The sequence below is a fragment of the Diadema antillarum genome, unplaced genomic scaffold, assembly GCF_040938485.1.
Source record: "Diadema antillarum isolate AM-2024a unplaced genomic scaffold, OU_Dant_1.0 seq00000179_RagTag, whole genome shotgun sequence".
Classification (NCBI taxonomy): Eukaryota; Metazoa; Echinodermata; class Echinoidea; order Diadematoida; family Diadematidae; genus Diadema; species Diadema antillarum.
In genome coordinates this window covers 163,980-180,020 of record NW_027271246.1, presented here as the reverse complement: position 1 = coordinate 180,020, position 16,041 = coordinate 163,980, and the positions used below count along the sequence as shown (strand labels likewise).

The 16,041-nt window shown below is 36.9% G+C and overlaps 1 protein-coding gene across 1 annotated transcript in view; it reads right to left on the bottom strand.

The window, feature by feature from the left end:
- The window catches only part of LOC139728440 (potassium voltage-gated channel subfamily KQT member 1-like), a 151,909-nt gene that overhangs the window by 63,879 nt on the left and 71,989 nt on the right, over nt 1-16,041 (bottom strand). The window contains exon 3 of the mRNA XM_071639382.1: nt 3,035-3,161. Within this exon, the coding sequence (XP_071495483.1) occupies nt 3,035-3,161 (127 nt within the window). The remainder of the gene's footprint in view (nt 1-3,034; nt 3,162-16,041) is intronic.

The window sequence follows — 16,041 nt, the reverse complement described above, 5'->3', positions numbered from 1 at the left end:
TCAGCAGTCATCTGATTGGAACACACTGTGCATCATTGTAGATCACCCCTCTTCTTATTTCTTCCTCTCTATCTTTTTTTTTTCTTTCTTTCTCTCTCCTCTCATTTCCGTATCTATGAATAGATTGAACGTGCATTATACATTTTTTGAATGATGTTTATGTACATAATATGTACATGTTATCCATACTGGGCATCCCAGTCAAGCTTTTCATAGCTTATGACGATCCACACAAAATGTATAACATATTTCGTGTACAAACTATGTGCATATTTGTGAATAATGTATGTATATATGCAATTTGTGAATATATCAAATCAAATCAAATCAAATCAGCCACTATTTATTAAGATTTAGGTAAAACGCAGAATGGAAGCCTCTTTCAACCATCCAAATACAATCATACAGTATCTAGTCTGTAAATGGCATCTCATATCATTCAAGAACGTGTCACATTGTCATTCAGACTTGCCGCAGGTTTTGCAGTGTGAAATTTCACTTGGAATACCCTTCAATTGCATAAAAAACTTCAAGATACACTATATCTCCAAAAATGTGATATTGCCATGACTGGTGTGTAAGAGTACATGTGAGTGTTGCCACTTTCACTTTAAACTCTCTTGACATTCCATATCCCTTCCCACCCCCACTACTTTGTTGATAATGGCAATATTAGATTCTGATGTCATGATGGTGGATTTGTGGTCCAATGTTGATGGATTTGTATGATATTTGTGTGCAAATATGATTGTCTTCCAACCAGAACACTATTGTGCTACTGAAAATTTATAAATATCTCGGAAGACTCTTTGTGATTTATGAGATGGCCAATTTGAGAAACTAAAACCTTACCTTGTCTACACTTACTGTTCATGATGAAGGGATGGTTCATTAAACATATAATGCCAATGTTTTGCTAAGACTTCATTTTAATTCTTCTGTGTGTATAAGATGCCAATGGATATATTTGAAAAGTAAACTTAAACATAAGGTAAAAAAACAGAATACCAACCATGCAGTCACTTAACCTTTCTACTCAATCAAACAAACAAATAAACATGCCCTGGTCATTGTAGATGCTGTCATATAATTGACAGTAACCGATGTTGACTATAACTCAAAAGGCAAATGATCCTATATGAGCAATAATTGAGAAAGGTCAATGAAAGACATGCATTCACAACACACCATACAAAGGAGAACAATTGCCTTTTCCTCTTGCAGTTCAATGAATGTGCCCTAGTTGTACTATTCAATCAAGTGAAGATAATATGATTATGTGGACAAAGCACAGGCTAGGTGCAAGTTTGAGTGAATGGGAAGTAACCCAGTTACTGACTATCAGTGACTCACAAACCTCACCATTACTGAAAAATAGCAAACCTCATCATCTCTGCAAATGAAATAACAAATACAAAACATAATGCCATTTTTACTTCCTCGCACACTTTATTTCGCACCACTTTGCAACAAGCCAACTGTTTGTCTTCACAGAGTGACACAACATGAGGAAAAGCCAATTGGATCTCGTCACAGACTGTCTTGCTTTAAACTGTTCACTTCATGGGCTGAATTATATTATCCTGATATATTTCAAGTAGCTAAATTTGAAAATGACATTAGGAATAATTCGATTATGAAATATCAAAATAGATTGCATGTCAAAAACGGTATGGGAAAGGTATAGTAAAAATAAACCAGTTAATTGAACATGGATCATGGAAAAGTTGTGAGAAGATAAATGATAAGAATTCAAATTCTTTCTGCTGTACATTCAATAAGTAGAAACTGAAAGCAGCTTTAAAAAGGTTCTGGTTTAATAAGTTGAATGGGAATCAGTTGGAAATTGTGACATTCAAATAATACAAGATGATAGATTGATTCAAATAAAAACTGGTGATTTAATTGACATTGGCATAGAACCATTTTAGGTTTATATCACATATTTATTGACTCTATTGATCATAATATTTTATTGCATAAGCTTAGTCAGTATGGTATACGGGGTACGCCTCTTAAGTGGTTTGACAGTTATTCAGATAATAACTTATGTATGTATATGTATGAATGTATAATATATATGTATACATATGAAGATTGCACCAGATATGGTTTGTAACCATCATATGTATGTTGAAACAGTCATTGATGTTTTGTTGCAATGCCCACAGGTGAACTCATCTCAATATTAACCAATTCAATGAAAACATTAAGATTGATGAGAAAATGTTATTTATTGGTTATGATCTTGAAATGAAGATATGATTCTCCTAATGTAATCCTGATTTTTGTGCAATTCACAATATAGAAAGTGTATATGTTATGTCAACTTACTCAGAACAGTATAAAGAAATAAAAAATTGTAAGCTGTGAAATAAAATCTATAATATATGATGCAGCTATACTATCATATGATTATGGTATTTGACCAGTTTGTATGTTGAATTATTTTAATGGAATAAATACTCTATGAGGAAAAAATATTGCTTAACACTTCCTGTATTAGGCATTTTACATGTAATATTATGGATAAGTCTGATTCTTTGTTTTCTGCTCTGACCACAGATGTGAAAAGGGTTGCTAAGACACAATGCTATGCTTGGATAAAAAAACACAATAGTTCATCTATGCTTTGTGCTTCTAGCAGGGCATATCCATTGTCCTACTGGATATTGTCTCATCTATTCAGTGTCACAAAATGGAAAGGAAATTATTAATGTAAAGAGAAAGTCAACACAACAGCAGACCTTACCATGCTGTGATTGCATTCCAATTTTTCTTGCAATCTTTGCCTTATTCAAGTATCATAAAAATCACTGTCTCTTTAAGCGATAAAAAACAGGAGGTAGCTACTCTGACATTTGTAATAATTTGTCCAAAATACTAGGGGCTTGTGTGGACTGTTCTCTGGCGCTTGCGTGGACTGTTCTCTGGGGCTTGCGTGGACTGTTCTCTGGGGCTTGCGTGGACTGCTATCTGTGAAGTCTTGCTATATCTAAAAGGAGGCAAGAAAGCTTAATTGACAAATCCTTACCTATGATGAGAATGGGTTTTCTTGCAAATCTGAGCCGACCCCTTAGGCCCTGGTACTGCTGCCTGCAGCCTGCTGACCAGAGGCGCACCACGTACTCACAGCTGAAGAATACCACCAGGAAAACTTCCTGTACCAGTTGGGGTGAAATAAAAGGGGGCATGGTTGGGAATAAAATGTAAAGCATAATAACACTGCTCTGACAGATGTTTTCAGGGCTGCAAGAAAAATCATTCATTTATTCAGAATGTTGAGTAAACTTGAATCAGTTGACTGAACTTCAAAAATATACCACAACAGTCTACACACATTGGCATTCCAGAAGAAGAAATAAAACTTGTGAAATGTTTAGAATTGCCTGTACAACAAAAATTGAGATTTCAGATTTTCATCATGATCTTTAAACTTCAAAAGATAAATCTTAAAAAAGAAGTCAAACTCTGCATTACGATGAATGCTTTCACAAAGTTTTAAAATGCTTTTAAATAATTGCTCAAAATCAGAACTTTTGACCTTACAGCTTCAGCCAGTAACTCTTGACCTCATCACCAACATCTTTTCAGGGTTTTTTTTACCTTAGCAATGCAAACTTACACCCCATTCTATAACCCAAAGTGCAATATGCTGCTTTTGCCATAATGACAGAATGCCATAGATAAATACATTTCCATTACTTTAAAATAATTGTGGATTATATAACAAAGAAGCTACAGTTGAGGATCAAGTTGTTCAAATATCCTGTTACCTCTGAGATATTGTAAACTCATATTGGCACAATATAGACCGCATCCATTTCCTATAAGTAAGTTGGCAATAATCACACGGGGGTAAGAGGGATGTGTACGACTGATGTAAGGTTGTGACGCTTGTAATTGCTGGCCTATGAGATTACCACAAAGAACCAAAATTACCACTACTTACTAAAAGTAACCCAAATTGAATATGCATAGTTCAGGCTTATGTCTCAATATACCATGCCCTCTCATTCACCACCCCTTCGCTGCTGTCTCTTATGACATGCCGAAGGACACAATAGTGTTGTTGCCTTGAATATCACATTGACTTACTGACTTGACTTAATTGCACAGGACGTGGTGTCCCCTTGCGCTCCCTCGGGTAACCCTCCTCCATATGCTTCTATCCCTGGCCAGTTCCTCAGCATCCCGTAGGCCTATCCTACTTCTAATCTGGTCACTCCAACGCAATGGGGGGCGACCCGGTGGTCTGGGGGTGTCAAAGTTGTTCCTGTATGCCCTCAGGGGCAATCGGTTCTCTGTCATCCGAATGACATGGCCGAACCATTTGTGTTGCCTTTTTGTTACTTCATCATTGATGGTGTTAGTGATATGGAGCTGGCATATGATGTCACTGTTCTTTACTTTGTCCATAAGGCATACCCCGGCAATAGTTCTCAGGCATCTCATTTCGAAGACCTGCAATCTGTCCCTGTCTCCTTTCTTCAAAGTCCAGCTTTCAGCCCCATATGTTGCAATAGGTCTTATAAGTGCTCTGTATATGCGTACCTTCAGAGATCTGGTAATGTCTTTGTTAGTCCAGATATTTTTCCTTAGTCTTCCAAAGGACCAGGCAGCAAGAGTAGTGCGCCTCTTCACATCCTCTGTTACTGAGGGTATCACACTGCCAAGAAATACAAAGTTCTGCACTTTGTCTACACATGTAGCATTGATTGTTATGTCATCTTCTGAGGGTGTCATAACTTTACACTTGGAGATGTTTATCTTCATACCCCATTTTCCGCAGGCTTCCTCTAACTTGGTAGTTGATATTTGGAGTTTTTCAAAGACTAGCTCGACCAGGGTAGTATCATCTGCATACCTGATGTTGTTGGTACACATACTACCCATCTTCACTCCGCTGTCTAAGTTTTTGACGTCCGTCATTACAAACTCTAGGAAGATGTTGAATAAACTTGGGGATAAAAGACATCCTTGCCTGACTCCTGTCACAACTGTGAACCACTCTGTAACTTTCCCATTAACAAGCACAGCACATTTGGATTGCTCATACATATATCTGATTAGATGAACCAGATCCTTTTCCACTCCTATGGCATAGAGACATTTCCACAGTGCTTCCCTCCATACAGTATCAAAGGCGGCTTTAAAGTCTACAAAGTTCCAGTGTATGGGAATGCGTCTTTCCTTGGCCTTTTCTAGTATCTGGCGGACTACAAATACTGCGTCTGTTGTACCTCTGGAGCTTCTGAATCCACACTGCTCCTCTGAAAGGTGGTTGTCTATTGTAAGTTGGATCCTATTGAGTATCATCCTGCAAAAAACTTTTCCTGGTACAGATAGTAAAACAATAGCTCTGTAATTCACAGGGTCTGATTTGTCTCCTTTTTTATACACCGGTGTGATAAGGCCCTTACTCCAGTCCTCTGGTGTTTTCTTTTGAAGAAGAATCTCATTAACAATCTTTAATATCATTTGTGCCATAGATTGTCCCCCTGCCTTTAATACTTCTGCTGAAATTTTATCAGCTCCAGTAGCTTTGTGGTTTTTCAGGGTCTTAATAGCTGACTCAACCTCTGCCATTGTGAAAGGTTCACTCTCAGGAACTGCAGGAGGTGGATCTGGTATTGATTGCAGGACATTGTCATCTCTTGGGAACTGTGTGTTCAGATGTGTGCTAAAGTGATCTCTCCAGCAGTCCAGCACATCACTAGGGGCAGTTTTCAGGGTCCCTTCCTTGTTCTTTGCTATTGGTTGTATTGTGTCTCTTTCACCAGCCAACTTCCGCACCTTCTTGAAAAGTTCATGGCTATCATTGCGAGCATATGCTGCTTCCATTTCCTCCACTTCCCTCAGTAGATTTTTCCTTTTCCACTTCTTCACTTGGAACTTAACTGATTTATTTAACTTCTTATATCTTTTATTATTAACAGTATTGGGGTGATTTAGTTTGGCGATTCTTGCTTTCCTTCTTTGTTCACATACTTCTCTGACTTCTTCCGGGAGCCCGGTTACTAGTTTAGCTCTTCTGAATCCAACTGTTTCTACCGTGATGGCATTTGTGGTGTCACGGAACTTTGCCCATACCTCTTCTACATCAGTGTCCTCAAGTTGTAGCAGTGGCTCAAAAGCTCCACCAATGCGGGCTCGGAATTCTTCAGCAACAGAGTAATTGCTAAACCTGCTTACATCGAATGGTTTAGGGAGGCTTTTCATTCTTCTTGGCTTAATCGGTCCAAACCTAACATTGGCTATGACTAGGTTATGATCCGATCCAATGTCTGCAGAACAGTATGATCTGCAATTATTGATGAATCTAGCATTGTCCTGATTTGTGATGATGAAGTCGATCTGGTTTTTATAGAGACCATTCGGCGAAATCCAGGTGGCTCTTCTGCAAGTCTTGTGCTGGAAGCGTGTATTGCATACTGTGAGTTTGTGGAGCATACAAAACTCCAGTAACTTCTCCCCTCTACTGTTGATCTGACCCAGCCCATATTTGCCTAGTGTAGGAGCCCAGGTTTGGTAGTCTGTGCCTACTTTGGCATTGAAGTCACCCAGTAGCATCAGTTTCTCATTCCTTGGTATCTTCTGGATCTGCAGCTGCACCAGGTCATAAAACTTGTCACTGTCTTCCTCACTGTAGGTTGTTGTGGGTGCATAGACCTGTACAATGTTCAAGATTCCTTCTCTGAGTCTAAACTTTGCAGTGATAATTCTTGGTGAAACTGCATCGTAATTCATTAAACATTGCAGCATTCTCTGTGAAATCAGGATACCAACTCCGTCACGACTGATGTCTTTTCTGCTAGACAGAAGAATAGTATATTCTTCTTTATTTACAAGTGTCTCTTTGTCGGTAAGGTGGGTTTCACTAATTCCCAGAATATCCAGCTCAAATTTTCTGGCTTCCGCAATCAGTAGGTCCCAGTGACCTGATGTTCTCAAGGTCCGGACATTCCAGGTGCCTATACTAAGTGTTCTGGCATTGTTATTCCTCTCAGACATAGGTGGAGCCCTGGAAGATACCTCCTTTGTCATATCTGGTATGTTTGTCAACGTTGTCATGCTGTGATTACTTACTCTCGATGTTTTACTCCATGGGTAGTCTGGATTTCCTTCAGTCAGATCCTTTCCTTCCTTTAGTGCTTGTGTTTTCTTCCTTAGTTCCTCTGGTGTCATCTTAGTCCCTGCGTTGTTGGATGATGTTTCTCCAGCGATGTGTACCTGTTGGGTTGACAGCTGGGAATCATCTGGCATATTTTTAGCACCCCTGCCGCTCTGCTGTCTACGAGCAGCCACCAGGACTTGGGGCCGTGGCTTAAGGTTGTGATTCATATTGAGGTAGTTTTTTCCCGAAGGAGATTGGCCATTGTGCAAGGCACGTAGAGCTGGGCACTTGGCGAAGGACTTCCCAGCCCGGTGAAGCGATGGTCTGCTGATTTCTAGGAGGGGGGACACCACTACCCCTCCCGACCCAGAGCCCCTGTCTGTTACCCAAGCTGCAAAGCCCAGGCATCCAGTTGGTACCACGGGGAGGTAGGGGTTGAGTTATATGCAGAGAGGCGATTATGGACAGATAGGCTTATGGGTGCTATCTGTACATACAGCATTGAGAGGAGAAACATATAGGGGGACAGGAGGGAAGTTTAAAGCAGAGGGAATATAAGGGATAGCATGCAGTCATACATGCAGTGATACATGCAGGGTGGAAGGGAAGGGATAGGAAATGTGAAAAGGCGACTCAGCTGAAGTTGCGCATCTACACATCTTACCAACCACACTAACATAATTATATGTCATAATCACCTATATTTTTTCAAACAATGTCTATTATTGATCAAAGGACAGCTTGGTCGTCATATTTCATCTTAATAAAACGGTATCAGTCCATAAAAGTGATAGACAGAATATTCAGTCCTCTATGTTTAGCAAAAACAGCAGAATAAAGTAAACTAATTTCTCATTTAACACTGCCACAGCTGAGCCCCCCTTCTACACTATTGATGGTTTTGACACTATCACTACTGCTATAAGGTGCTGTGTGGTAATAAAGGGCCAAGATAGCCATGGCTATTACACCAAGAGACAACTTTGACAGATCATCAATCCTACAGGCCACATGAGTCCACAGGAAGTATCCTTTTGTGTCAATATAGCTACAATTTCAAATTATTTAGCATGATCCCAGTAGTGAGGTTGATAAAATAGTAAGCATGCATGGTAAATACGGTTTATGCAGAACATAGTCCATAACACCCATAGATTTCTGATTCGATTACTTGCCTTCATGTGGCATTCACTGTTTTTACTATGGTGCAGAGTCATGCAATGAGCTCTGTGGATTTTTGTATTGTTCATTTACTATGACCAATGAAGCATGATTTGTCCTGCAGTTCCAGAATGTATGCACTCAAGCAAAATGCATACCGGTATATCAACCCTGGTGCAATTCTATCTCAATGCAGTTGGACTTAGCCCTGCCATGCCTTTTTGGATGGTTGTCTTAAACTTTACCAAGTTTGCAATGGCTGGAGTCAAAACTTTGGCATGATGTATGATTTTCATTGAACATTATTTTACATTTGCACAATAGATAGTTTTCAACCCTACCAGTTTGTCAAAGTTTATTTCAAATTTGCCTCAATACATCAGATTTCACCATACAAGCCTACATCAGATTTCACCATACAAGCCCTCATCCAATTTTTTCAATAGAGACACTGGCAGACACTCTGGTGACTTAATTTCAGAAATTACCCTACCATGTTGACTAAGCTGTATGGCATTGACTACATGAAACAACATTCCAACATCAAAAGTTTTGAGAAAAAAATACCATGCTGATAAAATGTTAATTAAATATCTTATTCTAATACCACTAACTTCAAGAAATATGAGATATGGTAAATCTGGTTACCCACAGATTCTTTGGAGGCATATATTGGTATATAATTTTCAAACCTATTTACTTATAGCTTTATGTTTTTATGATATCAAAGATTGTAGTAGCATCTATAACCATACAGCTCAGTTTGTTAGTTAGTTAGTTAGTTAGTTAGTTAGTTAGTTAGTTTGTTTGTTTGTTTGTTTGTTTTTAATAGCAAGCTCTATGTGTCATGATAAAATGTAGAGGGGCAATGGGAGTGAGTTGCTTGTTTTGTCATTTTAAACTGATTTGATACTCAATCTTCACAATCTTAATATGGATGACTTTGAACTGATTGTAACTGCTGAGCTCCACCCTGTGTGTAGTCACTGAAAGGCTAGAATTAATGCTTCAAAATCACGGATTACATGCAATTTTGCAAATAGATAACAGAAAAAAAAATGAGGAGAACAATACTGATGATTACTTTCCTAAAGAGACATTATAAAGCCCTGTAAGGATTCAGTCAAATTGAACATCTGAATATGATCTTCAACCCTCTAATATGTAAGGACTCTATGACTTTGAAGATAACATGTGAACATGCATCTAATTATATAAATATGCATACATATTGTCACATACACATTCTAATATGCATGCATATTGTCATGTAAACATTTTAATATGCATGCATATATGCATACAAAATCTCTTGTACCATACCGTAACAATGTAACGGTACCCAAGCCAGTGCTGCATACTTGTGCATACATCACTGTGTGCTGCATTGTACTTTCATAAAAAACTTGCGCAGGAACTGCATATAGGCATATATTCTGTGTAGAAACAAAACTGTAGTTCCAACAACAGTCGTTGTGACAGGCATTTTTCTACTTGATTTCTGAATAAAACGATGTAATGTCATCCTCTAAATTGTTCTTTTAAAAAATGACCATAAAATCATTGAGACCATATCGTTCAATTCTAAATTTCTGACCATATTTTGCGTAGTTGCATGGACCTCACTTTTTTCTTGTTGATTATGAAATGAATGAAGTCTTAATGAACAAAAGAACCATGGAAATTGGTCAAATCACTTTTACCGTGCAAAATCTGACCAAGCATTTTTAAGAGTGTATGTCAGATGAGTGGGTGATCTTTACTGCTTGTTTTTATAATGCATACAAAATTCTGATTTCATTCCAGTGATTTCTAAACATTTTTTTGTTATCTATAAGATAACACATGGGCAATCACTGAGTCAAGATTGAATCTCTTTCATAACACAAATCTGCAAAGCTTGTTTCCGTTAAAAACAAAAATTGATGCAATTTCTCAGAAAATGGCAGGGCTGCTACAAATTGTAGGTGACTGGTTTCAACCAACAATTTGGCAGACAATCAATGCCAGCAACCTCTGTGTTTCTAAATAACTCAGAGAAGCCCAATATTAAGTTCATTTGTACCCTAATTTTAGTACAAGCTTAGCTGTGGACTGATATTGAATGGGGAAAACATACAATAGAATGAAGAATCCATACAAGTTCCCCTGAGTTAAATCAAGGCTGTTTGTGATATATGCTTGTATGCTTGTGCATGTCCCTATGAAGCATCAGCTTGACTTGACTGATAGAATGTACTCCATTTTCTTCAGTTATTCAATAAGATTTCTGACATACTCCAACATATCCTCTGATCTTTGACTTTTGACACAATCAGCCACAAATTTAAAAGAGGTGATATCCTGTCACAAAAATACTTTAATAATGCTTTTACTTCATCTAATCCAGTATTTTCAAATGTCTTAGGCCCTATTTATCTACAACAGCTGATAACAAAATATCGTCCAGCAAGAAATCTTCGCTCTCAGTCCAAACTTCTGCTGTACACCCCCACAATATCAACACAGTTTTACGGTGCAAGATCTTTTCAACTGGCAGCAGCAGAGTTATGGAACGCATTACCCACGTATCTCAAGCAAACCAACACAGTAGATGATTTTAAGCGTTTGTTGAAAACACATTTCTTTAATGTGTCCTTGGACTAGGCTTAACACTGTACAATGTTTGTCGCTGCTCTGTCACTTTTCGTCTTGTTGTGTCTCCTATCTCTCTCCAGTCTCTCCCTCTCTCTCTCTCTCATTTCTATTTTCCCAATTTCTATTAGCTCCTTCCTTCAATGTGCATAGAGACATTAATCTATTTTTTGTGATATGCACTATACAAATACGGTTCATCATAATTATTATACAGAGAGGCATCCTTGATCTTGAAATTTGACTAACAGATCCCCCTGCACAATAAATTCCACAAACTGTTCCATTGTAGCTGTCTTTGCACAACAATTGCTTAGAAGTTAATGAGAGACTCATAAATCTTTGTTCAATCAACATAATATCAATTTTTGACACAAGACTTTGCAAAGTATGAATTATACAAGTCTGTCCTTGTGTGCTACCTAATCAATGGTATATGCACCAAGTTTCTACAAGATATCCCATGTAATTCTCCAATTATCAGATGACTGCAAGAGGTTGGTACACTGACTGACAGACATAAGACTCTCAGAATGTCAATGTCTTTGGTACCATGGGGTGGTGCTAAAACAGAAATAATAGTCGCAATCACACACTGTGGTTATTGGTTTTTGTATTGTGATAGAAAAACATTTGCCACCATTCACAATTGCTGTGTAGGAAAAATTATCAATATGTTTTATCAAAACAAAAAAATCAGAAATTACTGAAACGTGATCCTTGGCAACCGAGTGTACATACCTACTGCGGCGAGTTGCATTATGGGATTTAAAAAAAGATGATATAGTCTCCGTGTGCCATTCACACACACACTGTACAGGTCAAATTATTGAGATTCTTTAAAAAAAAGAATCAAGTGGGACTGATTTTTACATCACGATGCAGACTGCAATAACTAATATCTATTTATTTTTTCTCCACACACACAAATGAACAGTTTTTGCATCAAACTGGAAAACTCAAGCTTCAGAAAGCATCAATTTTTGGTGTGTGTGAACGCAGCTCTTGTTGTAAACACTCTAGACAAGGAAATGATGAGTCATGCTGATTAAAAACCAACCATCAAGCCACACACTTCCATGATTCCTATCCTGAGGCCAATCCCACCTAATTTCACCATGGGACATCACAGGTATCAAACATGCTACATTGAAAGGTGGTAAATTCTTCTCTCATAGCATTATGGGTTGAAGATACCTCGGAGAGATGGATGAAGTGTGATCTGCAAAAGCTGGCGCAAAATTTGTTAGAATGTAATCTAGGTTATCAATGCATTTTACTATCATTTTGTTTGTTGTTCCATAAATAGAAGCAATAACTTTGCTGTGGAACTGGAGGACTCAAATGTGATATGTTCCTGTCCATTGAGGAGGGATAACAGACAAGTGCAATGCATATTTCCTTTTTTAAAACACTCTTTTCCCTCTATTGGTGTGACATTGAACAGTATTTCCTTCCCTATTTCATGCAAGAATCTTGGTGGTCATGTTCTTCAACTCTTTACTTAAACAAGATCACATTAAAGCCATGTTTTCTTTTCTATTGATTATTTAATAGGCAATTTTTCTGTGATTGTTTCTTTCTTTTCCGTGTATGTATTACAAACAATACTATACTTTGTTTTGAGTAATACAATGTATGCATGCAAGTAAATTCAATACCGGTACTTTTCATTTTCTATACTCACTACTTCCATTCATTTGTACTCACTAGTTCTGAATACCATTTGTACTTTCATGTATATGTCCTCACACCATGTACATCAAGCTATGTTCTGCCATATCATGTCATGTTCACATGTATTCACTGCCTTCATCAATTTATTCATGTCAAATGTAGTGATCAAATATAATTTAGTAATCTAATTTTCTGAAGATTCTTGAACACAACAGTATAGAATATTTCATGAATTTCAGCAGACAAACAGACAAAAACAAAACAAAACAAAAACAAAACAAACTAATGTGCTTGAGATAGAAGTCATTTCTTGTTGTAAATTCAAGAAGAAATACAACATTTCTTCCTGGTGCTAATAACAATTAAAAGTAAAGATTACGATACATTTGAGCCCCGTTTTATCAAAAGATAAAATCAATTTCAAATTTCCTTACCACACAGTCTGCCATAGATTTACAGTTGAAATCAACTTTATCATCAATTTTACCTCTTCATAAAATAGGGCCCAGATTCATAACATTTTCAACTTTGAAAGGATAGCTTCCTGTTCATAGCTTTTTTTAGCTGTGAAGGTTACAAATCCCCAGCATAAACTAAGGTGACCCATCTAAGCTCAGCAGGCTGAATGACTAGAACAACATGTAACCTTTCTGGCAGACAGCAGCCAACATGCTCCTTATGCATCACATGTTTATCCTTCAGTGAAAACTCTTGGAGTTGATACAAGGATGACGATTGATCACTCACACTCCTTCTCAAACGAGTTCCCAAATATCAAAGTGGTTACTCCCTCCCCCTTCATCTATAGACCCACGACAAATTTATCATCATGGCAGCACACACAGTCTGGCTGTCTCATTCACTGCATCATGGGTCGGATATCAGTTGCCATCTCAGGATATTTTTTTTTTTTCACTGAGTGACATCTAAACTATGCTTTAGTGTCTGCAGATCCACACAATTTGAGAAGCAAGCTCAAAGAAGAATTTTCTGCTTCTTGCTGACATCTTTTTTAAATGAAATCACTTAGACTTGTATGACTGTACAATACATTTGATCATTAGCAAAGGTTGTACTCTTTTATGTAGAATGAATATTCAATCAGTCGTCACGGCATGCGAATCTCGCACAGAGCGCGGAGGACGTATGCACGCTCGGAGCGGTCATGAATACATAATTAGCTGTGCAGTGTTCTTTTTAAACTATCATTGTGCAGTCCCAGCATAATATTTACAGCTCATTTTTGCATTAAATGAAAGAAGAAAGCTCAAGGTCTAATTTAATGACAATGACTTGATAATACTGGAAAGGGAATTAGGGTAAAAATACAAGTGATTTCACACATTGAAAATATAAAATCTAAACACGAAAGAAGTGGGTCAAATATGTTCTTAACCACCTTGCATCTCTTTCAAACTAAATAAGTACGATACTTGATTATCTTATTTTCAAAATATGGAAAAATCAAGTCACTCTATCTTTTATACCTCATGGGATCCAGCAAATTACAATAGTATGTCACATCGCTCTTTGTTTGAAATCGTCCATTAGCACCTTCGTACAATGCTGGATCGTGATTGTTCAGAAACGACGGTCGCATAACGTCATCACATCGTCTGCTACTGTGGTTTTTTTACTTCCTGTGTTGGGTCTCGAAGACTGAAACTCAGCTTAAACATGTAATAGGTTTATTCTGTCATATTCTGTCAAAATTTCGTAGATAATTATTTAAGGATTCGTTATCGCCACTTTGTGTTTATATGGATTTGTCATTTGTTTGACTACTTGCAGATACGAGCACATCAGCAATTTCACACGTTGTAAAAAAAAAAACACTTGGGTTTAGTCCCGTATACTAATATTTGTGTTACGATGTTTCTCATGCCTTTTCTTTTCTGAAATGTTCCATTGTGATTTTCTTTTCATGTTTAGTTTCACATCAAGTTGTCTTGCAAGTTACAGTTTGATAAATAAAATAACCTTGTGTCTGTTTTTTTCCTTGGACATTCTCACTCCTTCAAATTATATATCTGGTTTTGATGATATGTCTGCTAGATTATGATTTATCCATTTATTTTTTTATTTTAATTGTTATTATTTTTTTAACTGGAACTTGGAAGCTGCAGCTGGGGACTACTGGTGATTTGCATGAATGTAAATCTTAAATAATCTGATGAACCATTAATCATGCCACATGTTTTTATTATTATTAATATTATATTATTATCATTATTATTATTATTATTATTATTATTATTATTATTATTATTACTGATATTATATCATTATCATTATTATCATAATCATTATTATTATTATTATTATTATCATTATTATTATTATTATCATTATTATTATTATCATTATTATTATTATTATTATTATTATTATTATTATTATTATTATTATTATTATTATTATTATTATTATTATTATTATTATTCTAGGGCCCGAAGGCCTGGATTCATGAAGCAAGCAGTTTCGTTTTCTTTTCAGGGTGATTATCTAAAATGTTAATTTCCCCTTCTTTTTTTTGGGGGGGGGGGGGGGGGGGACTCCCGATTCCACAGAAGACTCTCTGGAAATGAACAATTATGAACCAGCATAGAATCAGAAGCATGTCATTGAACAATCTCCCTGATAATTGCATTTCAATGTTGGCAGCTCTATATTATGAATGCAAACAACCCCCCCCCCCAAAAAAAAAAACCCAACAAAACAAAACAAAAACAAAAACAAACACACACACACACACACACACACATCTCAGAGAGAGAGAGAAAGGGAGAAGGAACGTGAACAAACACTCCCCTCACACAGCAACAAACATTAGTGAATATATTTGACTACACAATCAGGCTAAAGAGGAAGAAACCTATATATGATAATAAACTCGAGAGGCAGAGTTTACAAAAAAAAACAAGTTTTTATTTGTGGACAATACCACCACAGAAGTACACAGGAATACATGGAATGTAAAAGAGGTACACAATGACGTCGTGAGAAAATACTTTCAAGGACACGCCAAGCTTCGCGCCATATGTAGGAAAAATCTTGACTTCGGCGATCGCAACTTCCACTGCAAGTCTCTTTTTAGTCAGTTTTTTAACGAATTTTTAAGTAACTTACAGATATTGCATCTTTTCGATTTTTAAAACAAGTATCGGTACATGCTTTCTCTGCCGAATTAAAAAAGAATTAGAGTATGAAAAGTTTTATACCAGCCAGGATCCAGCAAAATAGAGGTTTATGTTTCGAATACATCAAAACTACGCGCAAAATATAAGGTAAATTTAACGAGAGATTAAACATTGAAAATATTTTTAAGTATGGACAAATTTTATATCAAAATGAAGAGTACGAAACGGGTAATTGGACTCACCCTACCATGTCGAAATCGTATACACTAGCGCTAACTGCATGGTAATTGTACTGGAGCTTGTACAGAGTCT